Here is a 24580-nt window from a genome sequence, read left to right on the forward strand (position 1 = left end):
AACATTCTTGGGAGAGGAGGACTTTTGAAGACAAGGCAGTTTTATAGACTAATGTTAATACCTTAACTTGGCCCCAGAGTCTCCTTGGCTAATGTTCCTTTTCCTATGCAATGAATTCAGAACAGTCTTTTTTCCTAATTTCAAGCTTAAAAACTAATTTAACTAACTTAAATTCCATTGATTATAAAGCTGACTACATCTTGATCAAAGTTACTGCAAATAAAATATTTCAAACCAATATTTAAATAAAAAATATTGATTGATTTAATTATTATAGAATTTTGAAAGATTTAAACTTGATAAAAAAGTTTTGTTTTCACAGAAACTAAATCTGAACTGGATGTTAATTTATGTTCTGAAGTTGACTACTTGACTGTTAAAATATATAAAATGTTACTCAAGATGAATCTGGAAAATGAATAGGTTAAAGAATGTATGCTAAAATGGGCAAAAAAATTTGGGTATAACATAACACTAGATAAATGGGAGAATGTATGGACTAATGGACTAAAATTTACATTAAATTATAACTTGAAAGAAAATTTTTATAAAATAACGTATCGTTGGTATTTGACCCCAGATAAAATAGCAAAAATGTAAAAAAGGAATACTAATAAGTGTTGGAAATGTAGTCAAAATCCAGTCAACTGAAATTACAAGTTGGGGTGCTATTCCTTCACATGGAGACAGCTGCGAAGATTGTACTTGCCAAGCACTGGAAAGAAAAAGGGATGCCTGTTGAACTGCTGAAGAATGGATTTTAAAATTGGCTGAATTAACTGAAATGGCGAAATTAACTGCTCTGATCAGAGATAATGGACTAGATAGCTTTAAAAGAGATAGAAAACCCTTTGTGGACTTTCTACATACCACATGCACTAACTATTAACAGAGGGATTTGAAGATTAGTGTAATGTAAAGGGGAGGAGAATTTACTGTTTTTTTTCCCCCCGGCATCCATCCGGGGTGGATTCTTTATGTTAAATGTTAAATTTATTTGGTATAGTATCACCTTTTTCTTTTTCTTTACACTGATCTTTTTTTCTTTTTTGTTGTTTTTTTTAGTGTTGGGCGTATGTTTTTGTTTTGTTTGTTTGTTTTTCTGTTTTCTATTTTACCTTTTATGATAAAACAAAATAAATATACCTAAAATGAAAAAAAAATGCATATCTAGGGTAAGAGTGGGAAAGAGGAGGTTGGCATCTTTAAAAAAAATGCAATGCAATGCAATGATGTAATGTTACACAGGTTTATAAGGGAACTACTCAACTTATGACCACAATTGAGCCCAAAATTTTTGTTGCTAAGTGAGACGTTTGTTAAGTGAGTTTTGCCCCATTTTAACAACCTTGCCATAATTGTTAAGTGAATTGCTGCAGCTGATAAGTTAGTAACACAACTATTAAGTGAATCTGACTTTCCCATTGATTTTGCTTATCAAAAGGTTGCAAAAGGGGATCGCATGACTTTGGGATACAGCAACAGCCATAGGTATGAACTACTGTAGTTGTCAAGCATCTGAATTTTGATCACACAATCATGGGGATGCTATAAAGATTGTAAGTGTGAAAATCGGTCATAAGTCACTTTTTTCAGTGCCACTGAAACTTTGAACAGTCACTAAATGAACTATTATAAGTTGAGGACTACCTGTACATTTATGAGATTAGTAAAATGGATACATTCCTTGGTTGACAAATCAGATACCAAGTTCTTGTTTGTTCTGTTTCAATGAAATGGAGCAATATTTTTTGTTGTCCAGTTTTAAAATATACTTTCATGTGAGATGGGCAGTTATACAAATATGTTAAATAAATATACTTATTTCAAAACATCCCAGCAATAGATGAGTGAATTCCAATAACTGATTTTGCAAGCTACTGACAGTATTTTGTACAGAATGGAAGAAAACAGGAACATAATTCAGGTAGTATTTGAGAGCCCCAAATAAAAGAGAAATGTGATGACCAATGTATAGGCCTGTCATCCAGAGAAAGAAGGGCTATTACCATCCTTCAACCCCTGGACCTTGCTGATTCTCCTTCTTATGGGCATGGTCTATTCATCTGCCCAGCTAGAGTAAGGCCCACTGGGAAGTCTCTTTCTTCAATTACTAACCCTTCTAAAGAAATGTCTATTCCTTGTGAACATTTTCAACTTGTACCTTGGCAAGAAGCCTCAATTCTCTCAAAGCATTTCTCCATCAAACTCTCAGAGGAGAACAGCAGAACCCATGGGGTGAATGAAACACATGTAGATATGCTTCCATTTTTATTCTGACATTTAGAGAAAGTTATATTTTTAACTGTAATTATATTTGGAATGATAGTGTCTCGGTGGAATGCGTAGATAGTAGGGGAACGAACTTTGGTTAAAACTGTTAGCATGCAATTTCAGATGGAAGAAGTGCCAGAAATTCCTTTAGTCCAGAGGAAGGAAGGAAGGAAGGAAGGAAGGAAGGAAGGAAGGAAGGAAGGAAGGAAGGAAGGAAGGAAGGAAGGAAGGAAGGAAGGAAGGAAGGAAGGAAGGCTCTTATCATTCTTTTCATAAATAAGTACCAAATAGAAAAAGAAGACAGGAGAATTCAACAGTTAGCACAATAACATGCCAGTTTGTTTTCTTCATTCTAATTATAATTTCCCCCTGCAAGAATGAATCACTTTTCTAGCTTGAAAAGGGAAAGGACAGAATTGCCTCTTTAACACAGCTGTGGTTTTAGCACAAAATCTTCACAGAAAAACATCCATTCAGAAATATGGTTGTCTACATTTCTGAATGTGTAATGCTAAATTGGAATTAAGATTGCCGGGAGAAATATCAACAACCTAAGATATGCAGATGATACCACTCTAATGGCAGAAAGTGAAGAGGAACTAAAGAGCCTCTTGATGCGGGTGAAGAAGGAGAGTGCAAAAGTTGGCTTGAAACTCAACATTAAGAAAACCAAAATCATGGCATCCGGCCCTCTCAATTCCTGGCAAATAGATGGGGAAGAAATGGAGGTAGTGACAGATTTTATTTTTCTGGGCTCCAAGATCACCTCAGATGGGGCTGCAGCCAAGAAATTAAAAGACGCTTGCTCCTGGGGAGGAAAGCTATGGCAAATCTAGACAGCATACTAAAAAGCAGAGACATCACCCTGCCAACAAAAGTGCGTATAGTCCAGGCCATGATTTTCCCAGTTGCAATGTATGGCTGTGAAAGTTGGACCATAAGAAAGGCTGAGCGCCAAAGAATTGAGGCCTTTGAAATATGGTGCTGGAGAAGACTCCTGCGAGTCCCTTGGACTGCAAGGCGTTCAAACCGGTCAGTCCTAGAAGAGATCAACCCCGACTGCTCTTTAGAAGGCCAGATCCTGAAGTTGAAACTCAAATACTTTGGCCACCTAATGAGAAGGAAGGACTCACTGGAGAAGGGCCTAATGCTGGGAAAGATTGAGGGCAATAGAAGAAGGGGGCGACAGAGAATGAGATGGCTGGATGGAGTCACTGAAGCAGTAGGTGTGAACTTAAATGGACTCCAGAAGATGGTAGAGGACAGGAAGACCTGGAGGAACGTTGTCCATGGGGTCGCGATGGGTCGGACACGACTTTGCAATTAACAACAACAATGCTACACAATATTAAGTTGCTTGAAGGAATAGTACTCTTGATCAAATTTTAATAAGAAATCCTAAATATACTGGATAAGCTTTTTTTAAAGGTATGATTTTAAGATTTTGCATTTCAACGAGTAGGATGGCTCTGAAAATAAACTTTAATGAACACACCAGGGTTTACATCTCAGTCAATATGTATTTATTGCACACATTTATTTGTCAAATTAATATCCTACCTTCTTTCCAGGAGCTCAGAGCATTGTAAATAGCACCACCTCTTCTCATTTTCCCTCAACAGTGAGCTGTGAGGTGGGCTGTGAAAAAGCACCTATCCAAAGCCACCCAGTGAGTTTCCAGGACTGAGGGGGACTTTAAACAGGGTCTTCCCAATCTTAGCCCAACAACAGTCACAACACCGTAATATAATTCTCATACTGGAGATCAACATAATTTTGCTAACATAATTCCAATCGCACCAAACAGCAAATATTATCTGGACTAGACTGAGTGCCTGGTCATTTACTACAGACTATAAAGCAGGGATACTAGCTTTATAGTCAAACTGCCAGCCTGTGGGCCAGACACATCATGTGGAAGCCGTGCCCACCCCATTGCTGGCAATGGCAAAACTCTCCCAATATATTGTGCGACATCACATGATGTTGCAAGTTGGACATGTTGCTATAAAGATTCAGCTTCTTCAGAGCATTGGAAGAAGAGGCATGCTGCAATGATTTCAATGAATGGGTTTTCCACATACAACTTGCTTTAACAATTATGAAAAGTGCTACTGAAACAGATGACATTTTCCAACCCAAAGATTTTTGAAAAATATGCAAAACTGAATTGATCAGTTTATATGATTAGATAGAGTATTAATAAAGCTTTTAACTGGTCCATAGTGAAAACTTTTCCTCACTATCATATGGGAACAAGATGAAGCCAACTGCAAACTGTGACTTAGTCAGAGAACAAGTTTTATTAATATGCTAACTTAATTTACCCACCTTGATTACAAATTCTCTAAATAAATTAATTAGGTCCATATTTTTTAAACAAAGAATATACTGCTGCAGCATGAATAAAAATATTATGATACATGATATGATATGATAAATATAATACAATATAATAAAACAGAAATTATCTTATATATAAACTAGGAATGGCTAGATTTTTTTTTAGTGTGGAACAAAAATTTCTATTTATATATTAAGGCATCTAAGAACAATTTCAAAAGTTCATTCCAGATGATTTTCATAGAATTTACTTTCATGTCCAAGAAGGCATCATATATTTTAAGGAAGGAATTATATCAAGAATTGAATATTAAAAGAATCAAAGTCTCTGAACAAGATCAATTTTCCTATACACATACTCACTGTAATTTCCTGTTCATAAGTCCAAACACCACAGGCCAGTTCAACGCAGAATATCACGAGCAAACTTCCAAAATACTGCAGAACAGAAAAAAGCATTCCATTTTTTATTATTTTAAACTAAAACCAGTCTTAGAAGAGTATGCTTTCTAGCCATACAACTCCAAAAGGAAACAAATATATAGCTCCCTTAAACAAAAGGACAAACTGGTTAAATTAGCAAGTATGATTTTGACTATTTTAACAATCTAAAACAGTAATCTAAAATTTGGGCTGCATTATTGGGCAAAACTAATTGGGTCTTAATTTCCTGAATGTACTTTTTTGTTGTGGTTGTAGAAAACTGGCTTTGTCTACATTTAGAAACTAAGAAGGGTTAGCTTTGGCTAAGCCATGGATGAGAGATTCCTACAGAAGACGAGCTGGAAACTAGACTGGGAATTTAAAAAAAAAAATCTTGAACAAAAGCAAGACAATTTTGCACTTCTGAAAAGGGAAGACTCCATGAGAGAGATCCATATAGGCAACAAGAGTGGAGTCTGTCTCAAAAGTATATTTATTCTTTACCTTAATAGCAGTCTCAGTGAAAAAAAACGGGGGGGGGGTGGAACAGGATTAGGGAAATAGGCAATAGCGATGGATGCAATATTCCAATAAAAATTCTCCCCAAATCCATTTATTTATTTTTCACATTTCTGAACTGCCCATGTCTTTCAAAGAGAGACTCCGTGTGTGTGTACAATTAAATGTCAGCATATAAAATATATAAATAAAAATTAAAATGTTAGAATTAAAATGTCAAAATTAAGCAATTTTTAGAGGGAGGCAAGAATAATTAAGCCCTGTTAAAAATGAATCAAAAAGGTGAAGGGAGGATTCTCAGGGCACCTTCCCACTCCATGGCTGCACGCTCCTTTGGGCTCCCCACATGAGGCCACAGAGACATATTTCTTCAAGTTACATTTTCCTCCAATGCAGTATTTCTCAACCTTGGCAACTTTAAGATATGTGGACTTCAACTCTCAAAATTCCCCAATCAGCAATGCAAATAGCATGTCTGGGGGGCAGTCTTACAACCATTTTGGCCCCAGCAGATCTAATCCTGTTATCAACCACATTACAAGACTGCTGTTTATCAGAAATCATCCAATTTGTCCATTTCTAGTTTGGCTTCACACTGGACCAATTAAAATAGTCAAACAAACAAACTTTGCAGATAATCATGCAGTAACAATTCTAAATAAGCCAACCTTGATTTCTAAAATGTAAGATGATAACCATAAAAATTAGAGTTTCCATTCTGTGTATGTAACAGACCATCCACTTCAAAGAAGAATTATTCTATGCTTATGCAACATGGAAAAATGAATTTATTTATTTATTTATTTGTCAAGTGTATTTGCTGTCCATCTTGCCATTCAGGCGATTCTGAGCAGCTTCAAAATTATGTCAAACTCTAGATTTACTTGCACAAGACATGTGAACGCACAAGAACTGCTACAGACTATACCACTCACCTCATTTGCCTCAACCTGGCAGTATGACTCAAGGGATTATGTTCTTTTCTCCCATGGTTCTTTTTATCAACTTTGAATTTCTAACACAGAAAAGTAAAATTAACTGGTCTGTTGAGTTACTCTGAAATGGAAGCAACACTTGTCACCAAGAAGGTAGCTGTAATGAATACTCTTGGCAGGGGCCAGTACAGTGGTGGAATTCAAATATGTGAAGAACCAGTTCTCTGTGTGGATGCTGCTTCCGGAAGTCCATTCGGGGCCCGGGCAACAAAAAATTAGCTACCGGTTCGGCCGAAGTGGTGCGAACTGGCTGAATCCCACCACTGGGCTGGTAATATTGTTTTAGATCAGTGGTTCTCAACCTGTGGGTTGGGACCCCATTTGGGGTCGAACGAACATTTCACGGGGGTTGCCAAACAACGCAGTCCGCCAATTTTCCCCCCTTTTCCTTAGCTGTGCTACTCCCTTTTATTCTATTGGCTTTTGAAAGCCAATAGAATAGACTCTCTTGAATGACAGCCTGGAATTGTCCAGGCTGGCTCTGCCCTGCTGAGCCCGCCAAAAGTCCCATTCTGCAAACGGTGCTGCACCAGTTGAGTAGTCCTCGACTTACGACCGGTTGAGTAGTCCTCGACTTACGACCAGTTGGGGGTCACGGCATTAAAAAGGTTGAGAACCACTGTTTTAGATAGTATGTTTAAGTTTTACTTTTTATGTGTAACATGCTAAGCTGCAGTCCACAATATTACTGATCCATAATTGCACTTACTAGTTACCATTACTGTGTAAACTGCATCAATGGGCTAAAGTGCAAAGTGAAAAGAATGATGCAATTAGCAGCTCAACTTCTGTATACTACACTCAAAAATACACATTCCTTCTTCCAGTAATCTTATGTTAGCATGATAGTCAGTATTATTATTCGTATCACAGAGTGGTTTATTTAAGGCCATCTTGTGAGTTAATGAGATTGAACCAACAGGCCTGTGTCTTACAATACTAAATGTAGTCATTATACTGTCTCAACTTTTTAAAACTCAGCCTAAGCTATGTGATGATTAGGTCAAGTTCCAGGATAGATATAAGAAATTATTCCTGTTAGTGTCCAACTGAAGGGAAATTGAGTTGGTAAACTTCAATAATACTAGCATATTCTTTTTTTAAGTCCAAACACCAGATGTACATAGAGAGGTATATTGCTCTCTTATATACTATTCCCACTAATTATGAACACAAAGAATAACAGAATAACAGACCAAATTCTAATAGAAAGAGCCCTAACTTGCATAAAACCTTAAGCATACTAGAAGCAAGCTCCAGTAAATACAGGTATTCCTCAACTTATGGCCACAATTGAGCCCAAAATTTATGTTGCTAAGACATTTATTAACTGAGTTTTGCCCCATTTTACAACCTTGCCACATTTGTTAAGTGAACTGCTGCAGTAATTAAGTAACACAATTATTAAGCGACTCTGGCTTCCCCATTGACTTTGCTTGTCAGGTCACAAAAGGTGGTCACATGACTCTGGGACATTGCAACGTCATAAATACATGCCAGTTGTCAAGTGTTAAAATTCTGATCACATGGCTATAGGGATGCTCCAATGGTGTAAGTATGAAAAATGATCATAAGTCACTTTTTTCAGTGCTGTTGTAACTTTGAATGGTCACTAAACAAACTGTTGTAAGTCAGGGACTACCTGTATTACTTATTGCATTTTGAACAGCAAGTTCAAGTAAATATATTGTAGTGGATTAAAGGGCCTGCAGACTATTTGATGACTATGGACTGATTTATCTTTCCTGCTTGTCATGGTATGAAAATGCCATACAATCATTTACCATCTTCAGTCTATCCCTAACCTACCACCATTGGCATCTTCTTGTTCAGAAGAAATGTTTTCTAGCTTCCTCTCACTTAAGTGATAACATCTGGTCCCTTCGAAGTGCATCAAACCAAAGTGATTGTATCAAGCTGCTGTGGGCAACCTATCATGATTCCTGGTCATTGGTTTTTAGGATATCTTACTTTTGGCAGCCCTCTCTCTCACCATACTTGCCAACCCCTGGCTACCAGCAGTAGTGGGGAAAGAAGAGTAGGAGTTCTTTTGGGCACCAGTTCTCCTGGCCCCAAAATAGCCTACTTCCTCACAGTTGAAAAGCCAATTTCCCACTTCCACTCCCACAAGGTTTGACTTGCTCTCCAGCCCACATTTGCCCATCCTTCCATCTTAAAAATGCTTTTGTATACAAGTATCGAGTGGTCTTCAGGAATACAGCTTTATTGTAGGGCTGCTGGCTGCACAGCCAGTTCCACAACCTTTCCCTTGCTTTGGTTCCACAACTTCAAACCCAACTCCATGTGTTCTCCATAAGAGAAAGTATTGGAGAAGACCTCTGGGTCTTCTGCTGCCACTAACTGGAACCCTAGGAAACATTCCTCACCCCACCTCCCTCCTTCTCCAATTTCTTACGCCAAGACATAATGTGGCTTGACAGTGCAATCAGTACTTCTTTAAGACAGCAAGCTGTTCTGTATGACAGTACTTTACTGTTGCTTTGGGGGGGAAGACCTATTGGTTCTTAAAGCCACTTTAAGACAGTGTTGGCTGCAGGTCCTCAAAGTAGTAGACACTATAGGAATCGGTTTTCTGACTGGCTGCCAAAGCTCTGAGAGAAAGGAAACCATAATGGTGAAGTTGGCATGGAAAACAGCCATTTGGAAAGTTTTTTTTCCCCCCAATGCTACTTTGATCAGTCGAGTAACTTTGCTTTTGCTTATATTTTCTCTCCTGTTTCCTGATTTAATTGTGGTTAATTTTTTGTATATTCATCTAGTCCTACTATAGCTTAATTCTATCTTAGTATCCAAGTATGCTTTTTCGGAAATATGTTAAAATAACATGTGGGGAGATGCTATGGATATTGGAGGGAGGGCATGTGCTATAAGCAGATACTAGACAGAAGGCAGGTGGGTGCACAGGAATCGCAGAGTGATGGATGGGTGCTGAGGACAGGTGTTAGGGAATGCAGGAGGATGTGCAGGTATAATGCACTATTGAGCACAGTGCCATGGGGATGGGCAAGTGCTGATAAGCACCAGAAACCATGGGCTGGTGAAAAAATATTAGAGTAGGAGCAACTTCCAATTTCCCACCGGCTTCCCCACTGACTTTGCTTCTGAGAAACCAGCAAGGAATGTTAGAAATAACAATCACATGACCATATCTCGCTGCAACATTATAATTATGAGCCGTGACCATGGAGACATTGTGATATTGTGAACTCTGAGGACCCATCCCATATCCCCTTCGTTCATCACCATTGCAAATTTGAACTAATAAGTGGTTGTAACTTGATGATTATCTGTACTCTTCCATACATGAATAGAACAAAGCTAAATAAATATAGAGCAAAGAGTGTGTCCTATCAAGACAGCCCTTCAGAGCATACAATGGAATGATGGGGGAAATGGGAGAACAAACTGAAGCTTTCTCCCTGGCAGATCTGTAAACTGAACTAACTGAACTAACTAGCCATCAGTCAGAAAAAAGCAATACAGGAACAAAATCGCTATATATTCAAGATTAGCTTAGGAAAATTGTTTGCAGTAAATGAGGAAAAGTCAGAACATAATCATTTTTAAAGGATTTTTCCCCTCAAAAATACAATCTTGCTTATAGTAAAGTTTTTCCTTTTTCTGTCATTATTACAGCATTATTAGAAATTAATTTCCCAAGACACATCTTCCACTTTATTATTTCTCTTTTATTTCATTGATCAGTGATCAACATGCACGCAGTATATCTTATAGGCTGACTTCACAATAACATATGAGGCAAGCAAGTAAGCAAGCATTACCAGAGTGGAAGTGTGAAAAAAACATTCCATAAGCAAAAATTCAGTCATTTCTTTTGTGTTCAATATATTGGCTGATGTGATTCATAGCTAAATGAGAGAAGAAAACAAGATCCTTCATTTCGGTGATTTGTGCCTTATAGGAAGTCTGCATAAAGTTGATGAATAACAAGACAAAGAGCCCTTGTGCAATTTCCATGGTGAGACTATCTTAGTGAAGAACTTTGTGCTACTACAAAGTGATCTAAGAGTTTTTAAACTACTTGTTTCTTTAAAAATAAAAGCATTTCTTAACAGAAAGAAAACTTAAGTTCCAGTATCTAGAATTAACCCTGAAAAACAATCTTATTCACACAAAATTTTACATTTACAAGAAGTCACCTCAGGGCATCTAAATATGTTACTCTAGCACCAAGGAACAGAAATCAGCATGACCAATAATGAGGGATGTTAGGAGTTATGATTCAGCTCTTTCTTTCTTTCCTTTTCTTTTTCTTTCTTTCTTTTTTCCTTTCCTTTCTTTTCCTTTCCATTCCTTTCTTCCTTCCTTCCCTCCCTCCCTCCCTCCTTCCCTCCCTTCCTTCTTTTATCCATTTGCAGAATGAGAAAATTCATCAAAACAAATAATATTTCAAAGGCAATATGTTCTTATCTCCAATCTACATGACCACATAATGTTATATACAAATAAAGAATGGATGATAGAGGTTGCCTTCTTTTTTTACCCACAATCTCTAGAGACAATGTTATTCAGTCACATTAGCGTGATTTCTAGGACTATCCCAAATTAATTGGGAGAGGCCTCTGCCATTAATTAAAAGAAAATAAAGGGGGGGGGAAGCTCAACTATTTTATATACGTTATTGCCTCAAAATCTTTCAAATAATTTTCCTCCAAATAAAAATAATAGGTTGAGATTAAATTGCCTTGCCCATAGGCAAATCCTAGAATCCTTGGAGTATCTGTGTGAGGGGAAAATGATGAAGTGAAAAATCACACAATTATGGCTTGGCAGTGATGAACGAATAAAGGGTTCTGCCTGTCATTTTCATGCATTATTGAAGTAGGTAGGTAGGTAGGTGGGAGGGAGGGAGGGAGGGAGGGAGGGAGGAAGGGAGGAAGGAAGGAAGGAAGGAAGGAAGGAAGGGAGGGAGGAAAGAAAGGAAGGAAGGGAAGGGAAGAGTGAAGATCTGCATAAGAAGAATGAAGTGTTGGGAACAGGTTTATTCACTAGAGGTCAATAATGAAAATTAATTTGCTATCTAATGTTGCAAACGGTCTCAATATTACATGGCAGGATAGACTGGGTCATGTACAGGTAATCCTCACTTAGCAACCACTCATTCAAACTTTTAACAGCTTTTTGAGGAGACTTCTGGACAAACCTTGAAGTTGCAGCCATCACAGAGTCCCTGAAGTTAAGCAATTGTGATTTGGGTGCTTGACAATTGGTGCACAATTACAGTGGTCAGTGTCCCATGGTCATTGGATCATAAGAGAGTTAATTTTGGTTTGGTCATTAAGGTACCAGGGAAGAAACCAGGAGACTGGGAGGTCTAGTCTGCCTGGCTAGGTGATTTTGGACCAGTCACATTCTCTCAGTCATAATGTCAGACTTGGGTGACAAGCCAGTTTGGTCAATTCCTGTAGTCCAATGGGTCCTTAGTTGATCTTAAAAAATATGATCCTGCATTTGTGGGAAAAACACTAGTAAGAAAAAAATAATTGTATGAAGAGATGTGCAACAATAAAAGAAGACAACTACATAAAATGATTAAATTATTAAAACAAATAAAACTAGACTTGGAAAAATGGAAAACTCTACAACTTTCAATGCTAGGGAGAATAGCAATGATGAAGATGAATATTGTACCAAAATTACTCTTTTTATTTCAAACAATACCTATAAAACTGGGGAAAAAATTCTTTGATGAATTAAATACATCGATCTTGAAATTTATTTGGCAAGAAAAAAAAGCCAGAATTAGATTGAAAATACTACATGATGCGAAAGAAAATGGAGGATTCAGGCTGCAAGATTGGGCTTTATATTATCAAGCATCTGTATTAACATGGTTAAAAGAATGAATAACTCTTAGACATAAAAGATTACTATACCTAGAGGGGCATGACCTACAACTCGGATGGCATGCCTTCTTATGGTATGGGAAGAATAAAATACATAGATACTTTCAAAACCATTGCATAATAAACGCACTTCTTCTAGAATGGGAAAAGGTAAATGCGAAAAGTTACATGAAAATACCTGGATGGCTTTCAACAATGGAAGGGTTTGTTTACCCAAACCTAATTAACTATGAGAAAATTGTGACTTATAAAGACATTTTGAATATTGAAGGGAAATTAAAATCTAGACAAGAACTGGAAGAACAGGCCATTGATCTATCATGGTGGCCATATCTGCAAATTCAAACAAGATATGAAAAAGATGCTAAAACATCTGGATTTTATAAAGAATAGACAGAATTTAATCAGATACTATTGACATCAGATGAAAAATTAAGAAATTGTATATGTTAAGTTTAAAGATGGAAGAGGAACAAGTTAAAGAAACAATGATAATATGGGCAAAAACTTTGGGCATAACATAGAGTTAGAAAACTGGCAAAGCCTTTGGGAAAGAAACTCTAAAATAACAAAGGGGGCGGCTTACAAAGGAAACCTATATAAAATGTTTTACAGCTGGCACTTAACACCTATGAGGTTAGCTAAAATGTTCAAAAATATGTCTAGCAATTGTTGGAAATGTAGACAAAAACCAGGCACATACTATCATCTTTGGTGGACATGCCCTAAAGCCAGTGGTGGGATTTAAATATGTGAACAACCAGTTCTCTGTGTGGATGCCACTTCCAGAAGTCCATTCTGGGCCTGGGCAACAAAAAATTAGCTACCAGTTCTGCCGAAATCGTGAAAACCAGCTGAATCCCACCACTGCCTAAAGCCAAAGATTTTGGTCAAGAATACATATATGGTTAGAGAAAATGATAAAAAAATGTAGATTTTAAGCCAGAATTATTATTTTTGTTAGGTATAATTGTAGGAAATTATGAGAAAGTATGTGTGCATTTAATGTTACATGTACTAACTGCAGCGAGAATTGTATTTGTTCAACATTGGAAAGATGAAGAATTATCAGGGGAGGAAGAGATAATTAAGAAAATTTTGGACTGTGCAGAAATGGACAGACTTACACTGAAAATGAAAAAGAAAGAAGATTCAGAATACTTTACAACTGTGGTGGTGAACCTATGGCACACATGCCACAGGTGGCACGCAGAGCCCTTTCTGTGGGCACGTGTGCTGTTGCCCCACTCCTAGGCCTTCAGCTGGGTTTTATAAAATCTTTCCACTTTAGGCCTCCGCTGCCAAGTCCATAAAAGAAAAAGGTTCAATCAATCAATTTCAACTTCTCGCGGGGGAAAAAAAGATCTCGCAAAGTTGAAATTGATTGATTGAACTTTTTAGTCCCACGCTGTCTGCTGTTACCACCGCAGCCACGCCCACCCAATTGGCAACGCCCAATAATACATAAGTGGGTTTTGGATTGTAGTTTGGGCACTCGGTCTCTAAAAGGTTTGCCATCACTGCTTTAGAACATGGGATACATTTTATCAATGGCTAGAAAAACAAGGTAGAGAGAAAGGAGTTTAACATGTATTAGTAAGCTAAATATTGGAGCCCAGACAACATGTTGCTGATAAAATATTAAGGATTTATGATTATAAAAAATTAATAAAATATTATTTAAAAAAAGAAACAAACCAAAAGAAAATGAGAGTGGATTGGAGTGCCTGGATTCCTGTACAGAAGAGCAATCTAAAACATGTTTGTAGATATTTCACATGCTTTTTCTAAACTCAGTGACAAAGATTTCAAGGGCTAGATGTGATGATGGTGATAAGGATGAATAATTCAATTTGGATTCTGTTTTTACACCTAGAAAGTAAAAAACCTCATGCAATGCAATGAGATTTTCAGTTGTCCTCTGCTTCAGTAGTGATTAGGGATGCTATGTTGTTAGTTGCGAAGTCGTGTCCGACCTATCACGACCCCATGGACAATGTTCCTCCAGGCCTTCCTGTTCTCTACCATCTTCTGGAGTCCATTTAACCTCATGCCTACTGCTTCAGTGACTCCATCCAGCCACCTCATTCTCTGTCATCCCCTTCTTCTATTGCCCTCAATCTTTCCCAGCATTAGGCTCTTCTCCAGTGAGTTCTTCCTTCTCATTAGGTGGTCAAAGTATTTGAGTTTCAGCTTCAGGATCTGGCCTTCTAAAGAGCAGTCGGGGTTGATCTCCTCTAGGACTGACCGGTTTGAACGCCTTGCAGTCCAAGGGATTTGCAAGAGTCTTCTCCAGCACCATAGTTCAAAGGCCTCAATTCTTTGACGCTCAGCCTTTCTTACGGTCCAACTTTCACAGCCATACATTGCAACTGGGAAAATCATGGCCTGGACTATACACATTTTGTTGGCAGGGTGATGTCTCTGCTTTTTAGTATGCTGTCTAGAGTTGCCATAGCTTTCCTCCCCAGGAGCAAGCGTCTTTTAATTTCTTGGCTGCAGTCCCCATCTGAGGTGATCTTGAAGCCCAGGAAGATAAACTCTGTCACTACCTCCATTTCTTCCCCATCTATTTGCCAGGAATTGAGAGGGCTGGATGCCATGATCTTGCTATAGGCAGAATAAAATCTTTTATTCTGCAAACATTTCCAAATTTTTACCATCATGACATACAGCATTTCGCATCAGCTACCAGATTTCTTTTAGCATACACCATTCTCAAAAATTATTTATTTCCAAAACAAATTTGGAAGGAAAAGTCAAGCCAAAAATCTCCCATCAGCCCTGAGTTTGTAACCTAAGATTACTATTACTCCAATTGTATTTAAAATCTAATAAAGCCTTGGAAACCACACATAAATCCCTCTGGAAGATATTGTTTTAGATTTGATTAAAATAACTGAAAATTGAATTCTTGAGTGCCAAATCAAAATCTGGTTTCTTTTGGATGCCTGATGAAACATGTTTTCCCAAACTGGGGAGGGAGGAGGAGTCATTCAGAAAAGAAATTGATGTCACCGGATCCTTAAAAGGAAATTTGTTCCACAACAGATAAGCTGTAAATGCAATTGAAATCTTAGGTCAACAAAAGAAATGCAGCTTTTCTCTTCAGGGAAATCAGTACTGAACTGAATAGTTCACTCATCCTGGAATTATTTGTTAAGATTTATGATGTGCACAGATATTAACAGGTTGTTTATTTACAGAGTGTCTTTTTTAAAAGTAAAGGTTATTTTACAAAATGTATATTTTCCACAAGAGTATGGTGCTTCACTGCCTTATATATAAACTACATATTTTATCATTTCTTGTTAATGTTTTTATGTTTTTTAATTGTATTTTAGATTTTTTTTAACCTGCCTTTATTATTTTTATAAATAAATTCAGGGGGCGAACATACATAATAATCTTTCTTCCTACTATTTTCCCTACAACAATTCTATGAGATGGGTTGGATTGAGAAAGAATAACTGTCACACAGCCAGCCATGCATAAGTCCAAGTATTTATCCATATATTCTTGCATAATTGAAGATAAATGAAACATCTTTTCATCTGTTTCAAATATAGTGTCTCATGAAAAAATACTTTTGTGAGCAAAGAGAGATCATTAAAACAACCTCAATCATATACACTCAGTAGGATTTCCTAGAAAATTATTTAGTATTAGCGTTCTCTGGAGACCCTAAGGTAATTCATTCTAGAGTTTATGGCATAAAAAAATCGTTTCACATGCAAGCCTTATCTGCAAGATATACAAATATCTAAATTTCATCTGATGCTCTCACACATTTTACTCTGTCTGCATATCCAATCATAAGAGAGCCTAAAAATTAATACAGTAAATTATTACTTATTTTTTGTCTGGCTTATTACAAAAGCAAGTCAATTTACAGATTCACTGTACAATGGCCAAGACTAAAGTAAGAATCTTTCATCTGTTCAGTAAGGCCCTGCCAGTGCTTATCTGCCAAAGATTTATTTTTCACCAATTTTCCTAATAAAGGCTATTATTGAAGAGATCTGTATTAGCAGCTCTGAGATAGGTTCCTAAGTGGTTTTTCTAAGATGCTGAGACTTTAGAAAGAGTGCAGAGAAGAGCAACTAAGACGATTAGGGACCTGGAGACTAAACCATATGAAGAAAGGTTGCAGGAATTGGGTATGGCTAATCTAGAGAAAAGAAGGACTAGGGGCGACATGATAGCAATGTTCCAATATTTGAAAGGCTGCCACAAAGAAGAGGGGTCAATCTATTTTCCAAAGCACCAGAAGGCAAGACAAGAAATAAAAGATGAAAACTAATCAAGGAGAGGAGCAACCTAGAACTAAGGAGAAACTTCCTAACAGTGAGAACAATAAAGCAGTGGAATGGCTAGCCTTCAGAAATTATGAGTGCTTCATCAGTGGAGGTTTTTCAGCCACTTGTCTGAAATGGTATAGGGTCTCTTGCTAGAGCAGAAGGCTGGACCAGAAGACCTCCAAAGTCCCTTCCAACTCTATTATTCTGTATTCTATTCTGTTAGGTACAACAAAACTCTCCTTTCTTATGCCACTTTTAAGAAAAAAATCCTATAAGACTTTCACAGTTTTTATCACACAATGACACCTACTTTTATTGTCTAATTAAAATGTTAAAAATATTGAGAGAACACATTCAAAGCTTAATCAGAGCCCTGCTCAACTCTGTAATATATGCAAATGGATACAGAATGATTATGTCTCTCATCATATGAAAAATGTCATTTTCCATTCCACTGAGGAATATAGACCACTTCTGTATCTAGAACAAGTCAACATGGTCAGAAGTATGGATTCCATCAAGTTTTGCCATTTTGTTTAATACTGTATCAGTTGGAGTTGTGCATAGTCAATCTGCCCATCTTTGGAAACAATTCATCTCTTTCTTCATTTTAACTTGTATTGTACTCAGTTCCATGTAATGATTGGAAAAAGGGACTTTCATTCTCTTATTATCTAGTCCAGTACGGCAAAAATAAATGCATAAATGGCTCCATTGCACTTCTGCTTTCACCCAATGAGACAAAATCCATAGGACAAATAGGTTGGGATGAAATTTATTTTATTAGATTTTTCTCATGTCTTTATTACTTTATAATTAATTTAAGGTGGCAAACATTCCTCGTACTCCTTCCTCCTCCTAATTTCCTCACAACCACCACCCTATGAAGTGTGTTGGGTTGGGTTGTGCCCAGAGATAGGATTAGAACTCACAGTCTCCTGGTTTCTAGGCCAGCACCTTAAGCACTATACCAAACTGACTGCAAAACAACACTGAAAACCGATGGAATTTTTTAGCCATAATTCTTTAAAATCTGTGTTTTTAAAGATTTGCACAGTGTTATTAGTTGAGACTGAATTCATTTAAAGGTGGATTCAGCATAAAAACAGTTTGTGTATAATATACATAGCAAATTTCAGATAAATAAAATGAAGATTCTACAGTCATGATAAGTAGTGTACTAGGGATAGGTATAGAAGTAAAAACTTGGTACTTTCCTTAGAAGAGAGCAATTGTGAAAGCTAGCTAAAATAGTTCCCAATTCATCATCACACAAATACCAAGAATGAGAGACATGAAGCCATAGAATTGAATGAAAAGTAGAAAAATTATTTTAAAAGAGCTTTATCGGTGCAATACAAAAAGAGCCCAAGATTACAGAAAGAGTACCTATATTAGATAAATCAAATCACAGAAAAAAAACTAAGAAATTAGTAATGATATTCATGTGATTGTCTCACTTTACAGTGCAGGATTTTGTGCTATTATCAGAATGTTGCTGCTACATAATAGAAAACAGTTATTGCTGTCTATAATATTTAATATTCAGAAAAATAGATTGTTCTGAGATGAGCTAATCTTGAAAAAGCCATCCATGACCATATTCTCATTGAATTAAATGGAAGTTTAATCATTCTCTGAAGCTTGAAGGGCTGACCCCCACCAGCACGGATAGCATATTTTATACTCTGAGATTTTAATTTTCTATTGAAATGTCATTATCTTAAACACCAGAGCATCTTAGTGAGAAAAACAAACAACACAAAATTGTCCTGTAAAAGAAGGGAGTTACCATTATTACCCTGCTTATCCCATTTGCTTTTATTTTTAGATCTGCTAAAAATAATAAAAAGGAAAACAGAACTATAAACCTGTTCTTTGTACTATTTCAATTTCATAGCAATAGTAAAATTAATTCACAGATGTTCATAAAGCTTAACATTGCAGAAATTAAGAAATTATTAATTATGTGGTCAGCAATTTAAACTATATTTCACTCTACTGCTTCAACATATTCTCCTATTAAATTAACAAGGCTTATGCTAAAAAATTCATTAAACAGACAAAACATTAGTGGTTCTGACAATGCATTTTGCAAAAGTCTTATGGAAAAGACAATTCAGAGAAAAGTAAAGAAAAAATAAAACCTTTAAAACCCCAAAGCCTGATATTTATACTCCTCAACATAAAGCTTAATGTTGAATATATGCTAAACTCTTTAATAATTAGGCCAGGTTTATAGTTAGCCATTCTCTTAATTGACTAATTGCTTTTGTGATCTCTTGGTCATTTTGAACAATATTAGATGGCAGACAGAAATATCTAGGCAAGCAGCCTTAAAAAAAGTGGCTCTGTTTTAAATTGGGTCATTCTCAGAATATTGTGTAACAATTTTTTCTTCCAAATGTCTTGGAAAATGTAGCTTGGTGTGTTAAAAGAACTGTGTTTTGGAGGCTATATATGAGACTCCCTCCCTTCCTTCCTTATTTTTGGCCCTACACGGCTTTAGTTTCATAGATTTAAGGAAGCACAAAACAAAGATAACCTAGTACCATACATGTTGAATACATTTCCATAAATATTACGTGTCTTGTCTAGCATTTCAGTAGAGCATTTCACGTGTACGGTCTTCCAAAGTATTAGATCCCAATTCTAATATCACAGGTTTCACAAGAATTAACAGATGCGGAAAGTGACAATATTAGACCCTACATGACAATCTTGGGGACTCTAGCTCCATTAAATAGTTTTCCAATGGACTATAATATCTCCTCCCCTTTCCTCCTTGTTTTCGTTTTTAAGGAGGTGGGGTGAGAATTGGTAAGTCTCTAGAAGGCAACTCACCTCCATAACTGTCCTCAATTCTACATACATTCCCACACACAAGCTGACATCACATGTCGTTCTAATTCAGTGGCAAAACAGTCAAATTATCACAGCATGATTTCACATTATTTGGTATAAGAAATGAACAGTATGGAAATATGAGAGATTTACCTTCTGGTTCAATACCCTTCCTTATTTATGAAGTAAAATCCTAAAAATAATCACGGCACTAAATGTCATTTTGCCCCCAAATTTCATCTGTGTGATCTCATTCTATTCAATTCAGTCACTAAGCACCGGTGCTGAATTTGTTAACCCTGTTTGTTGCAAGGTGGTTGCAAAGCATGTGAATGGCAATGACATGACCATAGGATACTGCAACAGTCACTAAATATATGCCAGTTATAAAGCAAACAAATGACTGTCACATGACTGCTGGATGCTATGACTGTTGTAAAGGTGAAGACTGACTGCAGAGAGTTCTTTTAGTACCATAATTTTGAATAGTTGCAGCATGAGGCAGTTAGTAAGCAAGGGTTACCATATTTCAAACTATGCCTCTTACTTAGCCTTGTATTTATAAAAAATATCACAAGAAACTAAAGAAGTTTTTGTATGACATATGATTGTCTAGAGAAAAGGGGCAATCATAAGTTGGCTACTAGCACACTGAGAAAATATATCAGTTTATCTTCTAATAATTGTTTTATATTTTATGACTGCTATATTTTCTCTGATTTTTTGATCATAGTAATTAATGTATGACAGCATCAGCAATGTGATTTCAATGTTCAAAAATATTCCCATTATAATGTTGCAAATTTCAAATATAGTACACTGTACTAGGAAAGGCAACAGATTTGTCCACTGTAAACAATCATTTCTTAACTGAAGCATTTCTCTTAACTTCTTATTTACTTCCTCTTTTACTGTTTTGCGTGTTGAGGGAGATACAAAGTTCTGGCTCTTTCTCTTGTGGTGGCCTCAATCACTGTTAACTGATGCTGTCTTTAATGCTGTCTCTCCATCTTCTTCGGGGTCTGCCTCTACTCTTCTTAACACACTTCAGAATTTGGAGCTATTCTTAAAGTATTTTCGTTGATTTTCCCAACAATACATATAATTGTCTCCAACAATACATATAATTTTCAAGTGACAATCATTCATTTAGCAACCATTCAAAGTTATGAAAGGGCTGAACAAATGACTCTTATACAGTCCTTATCATTCCAATTGCCACACTATCCCTGCAGTCATGTCACTGTGAGCCAAGTGATGAATGTCTGGTTTGCAATTATAACATTGCAGCAAGTTGCAGTCACCAAAGTTAACTTTCAGGAAGTTGTAAGTTTGTGATCACATAAGATCCTCGCTTAATAACCTGCATCATCCTTGCTTAACAATGGCCTTTATAACCACACTGCTTAGCAATGAAAATTCTGATCCCAAATGCTGTCATAAACCAAGGACTACCTGTATCTTCTCCTCTCTCTCTATCTTTTTCACTTGTCCATAGTACATTACTTTTTATCACTGAAATGAATGTATAAATGACCTTGGGTAAAGAGAGGACGAGATACTGCTGAGGAAACAATCAGACAAGAGAGACAGGAATCCCTAGTTGCTTAAGAGTCAGAGAAAGAAACTTAGGAAGGGCCCACCCTAATAGATCAAACAGTTAAAAGTGGAGGCAGGAAATTTGTGCCTTCAGACTTGCAAGATTTTTTTTAATGTAGTCTTACAATATAGTAGAATTTGTTCACATCTTGTGTTTCCTATATGGTTTACCGGGAAGCTTATGTAGGTCATAGAATACTGCGCTATACTAGATATGATATGGTTAGCCTATATTTGTATTATGATTGGCATATTTTGTCTTTTAAGGAAAAAATCTGAAAGTCATTTATTGTCTATTGAATTAAATGAGAAGGATTAAAATTTGGAGTACATTCAATTTAATAGGTGCTCTAACTCTTCAATTCTAAAAAAAAACCAAGAATGAAAATAAAAGGGGTGGAAAAGTCTTAATATTTCACTGTGATTTCCTTATCTTTCAGTTCATCTGGTTTTACATAAGCTCATCCTCTGAGCTACTATATTTTATTAGTGTGATGAATGCATTATTGATTCCTGTTTGCACTCTCCACATTACAACAGTAAACAGCTTATTTAACAATTAGTCAAGAAATGCAGTGTATTTAGGAAAAGATCATTTATTTTTTTGCTTATCAGTTGAGCCAGCAAGAACTAGTTTTCAGGCTCCTGAGAGTGAAATATCTTTGATTAACAGCTTCAGGAATGTCTAGGCTTGATTTAATGAAGTTTGATTGCTCTACACACAGTACATGTGTTTACTTCTAGATTGTGTTAAAGAGCAATCACTAGGATTTTTTTTTCCTTCACTGGCATTCCAAATAAACAAAAGAGAAAAAAATAGAAAGAACTAAACTCCATTGGTTCATTTTGTTGTTTTTTCAGTGCCCTGCAAAATGCTATATAACAAAACATTATTCTGAGACTTTCAAAAGCAGAAAAACCTACCGGGTTAAAATTTTTGGAGGGCTTGTCATAGAAGGGATTGGATTCTGACTGCTGCAGAATTATGTGGAACTATTTCTTTCCATGATTTGAAAACAACTTTTGTTAATACAGCTTAAAATTGCCTTTGTCGTCATCTTCTTCTTTTTGCAGCCAGCAAACCCTGCTGACTCTTACTTTTGTCTGTAATCAACTACTGTTTTAAAGATCTTTTTCAGCATGCATTGCTGATCAAAGAAAAAAGTAAATCAAATGCAAGCTATATTTGTGCTTTCTTCTAGTTTTATTACTGTTCTTGCTTAGAGTGTCCCAACTAAAGAGCATGGAGGGCAAGCAAGACTAACCAAATTTTGAAATGCGGTAATGAACTCACTTGGACCTTATGGGCCTTGGTAAAAGTCTGATAATCTGTTGCCCCCACCCTATGGAACATTCTCCCCCTGGAGGTGAGGCAGCCCCCCCTCTCCCCCTGAAAAGAAGTTAAAACATATGCTGTAGCCTCACATGGGGAGCCCAAAGAAGCACGCAGTCGTGGGACTGGTTGGTGGCCCAAGAGCCCCATCTTTGCCTTTTTAATTAATTTTAACAGGTCTTAATTATTTTTGTCTCCTTCTAAAAATAATTTCAAAATTATAATCCTAATATTTTAAATTTTACCTATTGTTTTTATATTCTGACATTTTATTGTACATTGCCCTGAGTTCCTCTTTGAAGGAGATGGGCAATTCACAAATATGAAAAATAAATAAATAATTAAATCTTATTCCTGTAGGCTGGTACCTGCCTTGGTAAAATCTGAATTGGGAGCAAAGAACATGGCTTAATCCACAAGTTGGTTATCAGCATGCTTTTCATAGCTCCAATGTGGGTAGACCAAATAATTGGGCCTTTCTTGGATGGGAGAGGGGGACCAAGAAAATTTGGAAGGGCCAAATGTTGGGCCTTGAATGTTGTAGATTTTCTGACCTTAAACATCCTGAACCCTCTGATTACTGGAGCATAGCCCCAGTTTACAAAACCAAGGCAAGCCCTTGAACCTCTAAAACTTTCATACCTCTAAGACTAGGGCACTTGTTTTTAATGGCCATGACTATGAACAAGCTATTTTTTAAATCACACACACATATACACACAGAGCTGAACCCACATAACATTTCTTCAATTGAACATTATATGATACATCAATGAATAAAAAGAAATCTTACCCATACAAGTAAGAGAAGGTTTCTTTTCACTGTTCCACAATATCCCAGCATTCCAATAATGATAAGGAAACAGCAGACTGCAATCATGACTGGATGGACAACTGGAAAATAAGTAGACACAACTGCCGCCTCCACTCTGAAAACAAATGAAACAGATCAAGTTGATAGAGTAGAGCCCAGCTTTCCTACAAAGCAATTTATAAAATAGTATTCTTCTGGGGAAAGAATGCATAAATTATTTTGTTATTAGAAAGATTCTGTTATCAAGTGGCAATGCCCTTTCTAAACCGAATTTGTCTGTCTGTCTATCTATCTATCTATATCAAAAGCTGCTTGCATTCATTATTTAGCAATTAGCTTTGGAATAGCAACTCACACTGCTACATCAATTTAAAATCTGCACTGTGTACATCAAACTGCTTTGAGATAAGCAAATTGAATAAGGTATGAGATAAATGAAATCTCCCAAGAAACAGAATATTAAATAAACTGAGAATTTGTTCTGGGAATAATCCCAGTTCTCACTACTCTTCTTTTAATTATCAGAAATACCGGTACATGTGTACAACAGATTTTACTTTTTGCTTCTGGAAATGCAGTTCAGGTCCACAGATGTGAGGGAAAATTGAGCTAATAATTTTCTTGAATTTCTTCTTAGCAATTGGTCACAACAGAATTTCCCTGCTTAGAGGTAGTATATTTCTCTAATTAGCACACTAAATAAATCTCTCAGGAAGGACTTTTACCAATACCTCATGCTTTTCCAAGGTATTTGTCTAGCAACCTTTAGAAAGTTGATAGATGAGATTTGGAGTCAAATTGCACATTATTTTAATGATATAGGATGCAATACTGTTTGCTCCTGTGTGTAGCAAATACAGCCTTCTCAGTTTTGTAGAACAAATTACAGCAGAGTAAATGAATGTCCTACATAAATGACAAAAATAAGACTTTGACAATTTGAAATGATGCAGGAGGAGATTCAGAAGATCACAGATCAAAAGGCTATGATGGGTAAGTGCCAAATACATCACAGACAATATGAAGCAGGATTTCATTGCAGGTATGTGGTTTTTAAAAAGGACATGTTCTACCTACTAAGAAACTCTTATTTACTTGGAACATCTGCTGTTGTAACTGCATTGTAAGTAAAACTTCTGTCTTAGAGTTACCTTTTCTAAATCCTTGTCTTTTGCCTTCTTGTTTTAATCTCTTTAACTTATTCATTAAAAATTAAAATATGGTTTAAGTAGGAATATTAAGAAGCC

The 24580-nt window shown here is 36.4% G+C and overlaps 1 protein-coding gene across 5 annotated transcripts in view; it reads right to left on the bottom strand.

The window, feature by feature from the left end:
* Positions 1-24580, bottom strand: part of TSPAN12 (tetraspanin 12) — a 73241-nt gene that overhangs the window by 15933 nt on the left and 32728 nt on the right. For all 5 annotated transcript variants that reach the window (XM_039343970.1, XM_039343973.1, XM_039343971.1 and 2 more), the window contains 2 exons: positions 23313-23448; positions 4981-5055 (listed from right to left, as the gene is read on the bottom strand). In XM_039343970.1, coding sequence (XP_039199904.1) covers positions 4981-5055; positions 23313-23448 — 211 coding nt within the window. The remainder of the gene's footprint in view (positions 1-4980; positions 5056-23312; positions 23449-24580) is intronic.

The sequence above is a fragment of the Crotalus tigris genome, unplaced genomic scaffold (assembly GCF_016545835.1).
Source record: "Crotalus tigris isolate CLP2741 ecotype Arizona unplaced genomic scaffold, ASM1654583v1 scf7180000017883.2314494, whole genome shotgun sequence".
Classification (NCBI taxonomy): Eukaryota; Metazoa; Chordata; class Lepidosauria; order Squamata; family Viperidae; genus Crotalus; species Crotalus tigris.